The sequence below is a fragment of the Sorex fumeus genome, unplaced genomic scaffold, assembly GCF_029834395.1.
Source record: "Sorex fumeus unplaced genomic scaffold, SorFum_2.1 ptg000122l, whole genome shotgun sequence".
In the NCBI taxonomy this organism is placed as follows: Eukaryota; Metazoa; Chordata; class Mammalia; order Eulipotyphla; family Soricidae; genus Sorex; species Sorex fumeus.
Window position 1 is genome coordinate 9,390,489 of NW_026606179.1, and position 5,968 is coordinate 9,396,456.

The 5,968-nt window shown below is 46.4% G+C and overlaps 1 protein-coding gene across 1 annotated transcript; it reads right to left on the reverse strand.

Moving 5' to 3' along the window:
- Positions 1 to 742: 742 nt before the first annotated feature.
- Positions 743 to 1,726, reverse strand: LOC130044526 (vomeronasal type-1 receptor 4-like). Its single transcript, XM_056137275.1, has one exon. The coding sequence runs from the start codon at positions 1,724 to 1,726 to the stop codon at positions 743 to 745; it is 984 nt and encodes a 327-aa protein (XP_055993250.1).
- Between the last annotated feature and the right edge of the window lie 4,242 nt (positions 1,727 to 5,968).

Here is a 5,968-nt window from a genome sequence, read left to right on the forward strand (position 1 = left end):
TTCCATTTAAATAACAGGTGAGGGGCTGGAGCAATAGCACAGCGGGTAGGGCATTTGCCTTGCACATGGCAGACCCAGGTTCGATTCCCATCATCCCATATGGTCCCCCGAGCACCGCCAGGAATTATTCCTGAGTATATGAACCAGGAGTAACTCCTGTGCATCGCCGGGTGTGACCCAAAAAAGCAAAAAAAAAAACCCAAATAAAATAACAGGTGAGAGGGAAAAAGGCAAGTGGGCAAGGGGAAGTGAGGAAGAGAAGGGGAAGGGGGAAAGGGAGGTGAGAGATGGAGAGTGAATAGAGAGAGGGCACAAGGAGTGATTCAGCATTTTGCAAACTCATAATTTTGTTTTTCATTTATGGGCCATTCCAGGGGTGCTTACATCTTCAACACAGCTCTGCTTTCAGGGATTACTCTTGGAGAGGTACAGGGGACATCAGAGTGCCAGCGTCTGACTCCAGGTTGACTGTGTGTAGGACAACTGCTCTACATGATGCATCTCTCCAGCACATTTTGTATGTTTTATTTTTTTTAAGTAAAACATTGACTTAGTGGAAATGGGGCCTGTAGGATAGTAAAAGCGGGTAGGCACTTGTGTTTCACACATGTCCAATGGGGGTTCGATCCACAAATCTCATAAGGTTCCCCTGGCCCTCCAGTGCAAAGGGAGTGAAAATGCCTGAGTGCAAAGTTAGGAGTAAGCCCTGGCACTGCCAGGTGTAGTACATAAACATCAAACTTCACTTAACAGAAATTAGGTGTGAATGACTAGAAGCAGGGTTCCATCTCATGACCAGAAAGGGACTTAAAGAAGGAAAACACAGAAAAATGATGCTTCCGAGAGTCTGAAACCAGTCAGTTTCATCAATCAGGAGAGCCACAGACATATGAAATAAGGAGGAGAGTGTGTGGAAACACACGAAGGAGCTCACCAGGACCAGGATTCTGTGGGTGGCTCTGGACTCAGCTGAGGGTCTGGAGGCAACAGTATTCCTGTGAAGGTGTTGGACTCTTTGCTTGTGCCTATACAGGAAGAAAATCATAGAGCCGTTGGCCCAGACCATGAGCACAGAGAGCAATACTTCAGGCAGTACAATTAATGCTGAATATATGGAGCCTGAGACTTTCTCATTCTCGTAAGTATAACAGTAGCCCAAATCACGTTTTTTGGTGGTGTTTTTCATGCTCCAATTTCCAGATACATAGAAATTGTACATAGGAAAAGTGAGATTAACAGACAAGGAGAAGATCCAGCAGAGGGAAACAGAGCCAGTGACTTCTCGGGGAGCTTTGACTTTCAGCTCTTTCCAGCAGGAGTCCCTGGGGCTGATGGTAATGGCCTGGACAACACTCAAGAGGCAGGTAGTGCCAATGGACACGCCCTTGCCCACTCTCTCAACATACAAAAGAAAGCCACAGCCGAAATCACTGGAGAAATATTTCAGTCCCAGAGCTGCCATCGTCTGGGGGACCCCTCTTGAGACAATTGCCAAGGTGTTAGAAACAGTCAGGTGCAGGAGAATGAAATCTGTGGCCCTCACCCTGCCTTCTCTGTGGTAAAGGGAAAGGTAGTGGCAGAGAAGAGAGAAGTTCCCCAGTGCTCCCAGGAGCATCTGTGATAACATGACGACTCCTACCCCCGCATCCCTGAAGGGGATTCTATCCGTGGGCTCACTGTCACCAGGCAGAGGGCAGCACGCATTCCTCAAGGCTGGAAGGCTCATTAAAGACACCTGACACCAAGAATCAGTTGGGTTCTGTGTTCCTGTGCAGTTCCCACAGACTTCAAGAGGTAGACAGAGATAGAAGATGTTTCTGTGATATTTTGGGGACTATCAGAAATGTGATGAAATCTTCTTGACATGGTTAAGTATTCATGTACCAGCACGAGAAACAGGAGGCAGGATGCCTTGTCATGGCAATAAACTGAAACTCTCTAGTGTTAGACAGAGAAGAAGTTACCACTGTCCCCTCCAATTCAAATCAATCTGGAATAGATTACTGAACCAAATTTACGTATTAATCATGTTTTTTCCTGAATCTTGAATCAGAATATATCTCTTAATTAGCAGAGGCCATATTAAGAATATGCAAATGACAAATATGTTAAAATAAGAACTGGGGTGCTGGGGAATGGTACGATGGGTGGGTATTTGCGTGAAGCATAGATGATCCAGCATCCCATGTGGTCTCCGAGTCTCCCTGGAGTGATTCCTAAACATAGAGAAAGGAGTAAGTTTTGAGCACAGCTGGGTGTGGACCCACATTTAAAAAAATATATCAAAAATCGGTTCTCACAAAGCATCTCAGAAGAGAGAAACATGCTGCAGAGATGTCCCCCACCCCACACCAGGCTAACCTCTCCAGGCACCTTGGAGGAGCAGGTATGTCCCTCCACCTTCCCCCAAAGAGCCTCAGCATCCGCAAACCTCCAGAACCCAATCACCAAAAGGCTCACGGCTGACCTTCACAGGCTTGCCCTGAGCCCCCCATGCATGAGATTGAATCCACTGAAAAACGCAGGCATACGGAATTGTGACTAAAATCTCCAGCTTCCGAGGTTGGAAATGGCTCCTCTTTCAGTTCCCTGCACGTCTGCTTTCCTGGCAGTCACGACCACGAACTGCCTTTGGGTGCCATTTAATAGTAGTAAGGCCATGATACAGAGACCCACAAGTGAATCTCGGAAGAGAGCAATATGCTGCAGAGATGGCTCCAAACCCCCAAATGACCATCCAGTTGAAAAAAGTTTAACTCTAGATCTAGATCTAAAATTTTAGAATTCCTCATACAATTATGCCATTGATATACCAAGAGTAGCAAACCACATTTTATGGGGTGTAAGGTAGAAGAAAATCAATCTTAATAAAAAATAAATATGTACATACATGTATATATATGTATATGTTAGCACACAAGACTCAAACTCCGACACCATGTTTATAATCTGTAATGCAGGGGCTTAGTGGCGCCAAGATGAGATTCAACAATTTTCACAAACTTTCCTGTAAGGAAACCTCTTTAGATGATTTTTAGTCAATTATCCCAAACAAGTAATACAAAAGAAATTATTCAGCATCTGCTTTTGGGGCAGGCTTGGGTGGTGGTGGTAAAATTCCAAAAATGTTGGTGTGAATATGTAATGATGGTCAGATTGGTATTAAAATATTGAATGTAATCAATTGCTGTGAGCAGTTCTTTCTATTCATTAAATTTAAGAAGTGGCACCAAAAATGGTTTTTCCTAAAGTTAGACACCTTGACAAAGAGGGTGAGGGGAAGTCAGGAAGAGAAGAGCAAGGGGGAGAGAACCAAGAGAGATGGGGAGCAGTAGAGAGAGCAAAAGAGAGTGATTCATATTTTACTGAACTAATAATTATGGGGTTTTGGGGGCATGGGGCCAACCCAGCAGTGTTCAGGGATCATTCTTGGAGGGGTGCAGGGACCTTGTGCGGTGCCAGGCTCCAGCCCCTGGTTGGTGTGTCCAGGACAACTGCCTTACCCACTGTGAATCTCTCCAGCTCTCTTTGTGTGATTTTTAAGTGAAAAATTCACTAAGAAAAAAATGGGAGCTAAAGGGATGAGTGGGTTCTTACCCACTTGTCTTGCCCACATGTCCAAGTGGGGTTAGATCCGCATCACATCTAAAAGCACCCCAGGACCTCCAGGACTGATCCCTGAGTGCAAAGCTAGGAGTAAGCCCTAAGAACCACCAGGTGTGGTCCATATCCAAACAAAGCCTCACTGAACAGCAGGAGGTAGGGTTAAGGGTCCCAAGGTGGTTGCTGTGAATGCATCTCAGCTGCCATTTGTCTACATATGAGGGCAATGTGGTGCTCGGGTCAGACCCTGGTACTCAAATATAGGCTTAGTGATTCTGTCCTGAAATTCAGCAGAAAATGACCCTAAATGGGCCAGAGAAATAGGGCTGGGGAGGGTGCTTGCCTTGTGCATGGCTGACCTGTGCTTTATCCCCCAGGGTCCCTGAGCGTTGCAGGCATAATTCCTGAGTGCAGAGCCAGGACTGATCCAGAGCTTTACCAGGTCAGACCCCCCAAAACAACAAGAACAGAAGCTATCCAAAAGGTTTTACTGTTGCTCTAATACTGCTGCTGCCTTTGAAAGCATATTTATCACAAAAAAATATTGTTTCTACTCTCCTGAGCTGAGCCAGCCATGGGGCTGTAAAGGGCAGTGGACTGGGAGCAGCTGTGTCTGTGGTGCCCACATGGAGCTCTCTAGGACCAGGAATCCGTGGACATACCCATGCCCTGTGTGCACAGAGAGCCCATAGGACTCAGTGCCCAGGGTCCCTGCACCTCAAAGCTGACCTTCAACCTCAAGTGTCTTATGAAGTTGGACTTGGGTGTTCTTACCGCTCCCAGAAAATAACATCAAGGACAGTGAGCAGCTGACCCCCATCCCGCTCTGCACCACCCTCACTGTCATGCCATGCACACTCCTCCTGTCACCACAGAGAGCACTCCTTCGCCATGAACCTCTCGGCACATGCTCTCACAGGAACACAATTCCTGTGAAAATGAGGATGTAGGAGGAAACAATTCCTGTGAAAATGAGGACGTGGGAGGATGTCCTGTGAAAATGAGGACGTGTTTTTATCTCCAGAGGGAGATAAAAACACTTCGTATTCAGAAAAGTATTCTGGATATGTCCCTTGTGTTTCCAATGGATGCACTAAGTCTTAGGCTTTCATTCTACTCTTGACTGAGACGCGGGTGCTCTGAGCACCATTTAAACACACAACCATTCATCTCTGATGCTGTGCTGGACTGAGAACAGTTGGATTTGGGAACCACAGGGTTGGCCCTGAACCATCTGTTTGACTGTTCCTGGGACTGTCCCCTGTCACCTGCCTGTGAGGATGATGGTCACCTACAGAGAGTATACCAGAGACTGGTGAGGGGGTCTTGGCCACTCTCTCCTTTTCCCACCCAGCTCATCACTCCAGAAAAGGGATAATTCTCTCTGTTCTGCAGCTCTGCCCTGGGATGTTTCTCCCAGTCTCAAGCACTTACTCAGCATCCTTCCTGGGTGACCTCTGCCTCCCACACTGACATCACAGCAGGCTGTGGGGCTTCTTGCTTCCAGGGGGAGCAGCTCCATGTAATGTGTCTGTGCCCAGGTCATTGGAAGGGAGGTGGCCAGACCTGATATAGATGTGGTGCAGTGACCTCACCTCCCTGAAGAACTGCAATTATCACTTCCCCTGCAGAGCCAGTGACAAGGGCAGCTTGGGATGCTGAGAAACTTCTGGGAAACCTTTTGAAAGTTGCTAATTGCTAAAGTCTGACAAGTTGCTCATGAGTTTCTGCAGAGAGACATTGTGGTGTTTGGGGAAAGGCTCCTGTTTCCTCAGGGTCCTTCACAACAACCTTGGCTGCAGGTGTGCTGAGTCCACAGCAAACATGTTTGTACAAAAATTAACCCAAGGATGTGGGGAAACAGGCAACTTGGGCTGTGATGGGGTAAGATGAAGTGATGCAGTCAGCGTGAAAAGGATCAAACAGTTCCTATAAACATCTAAAAATGCAATTCTACTTTCCATTTATTCAGAAAATAGTTATAGACACAGCCAAGTGGGTTTTTACCCCCATGTTCATAGAAACCATTGTTTTCACAAATGCCAAGCTGTGGAATCCACACAATCTGCTCAGAAAGGGGAATGAATAAGCAGGATATGGTACATGCCACATTGGAATCATCTCTAGTCTTAACAGGAAGAGAAACTGCGCCTGCAGACTGCATGCGTGGTCATAAAGGCACAGGCAGAGAGAAATCAGTCATGAGACGAAAGAAGTTGCATGACTCCTATTCAAGGTAATACTTCTGATTAGATGGCCAATTTTTAGAATTTATTGCCTCATTCTCAGAGTGTACTCCTGGGAAAGGTGTTAAGTCTTTGTGGAAGAGGTGTAAGCTGGTCTCATAAGGTCTCTGGTCAGAGAA

Excerpts from the sequence above, each read along its gene's own strand:
- LOC130044526 (XM_056137275.1), bottom strand. The coding sequence starts at position 1,726 with ATGAGCCTTCCAGCCTTGAGGAATGCGTGCTGCCCTCTGCCTGGTGAC.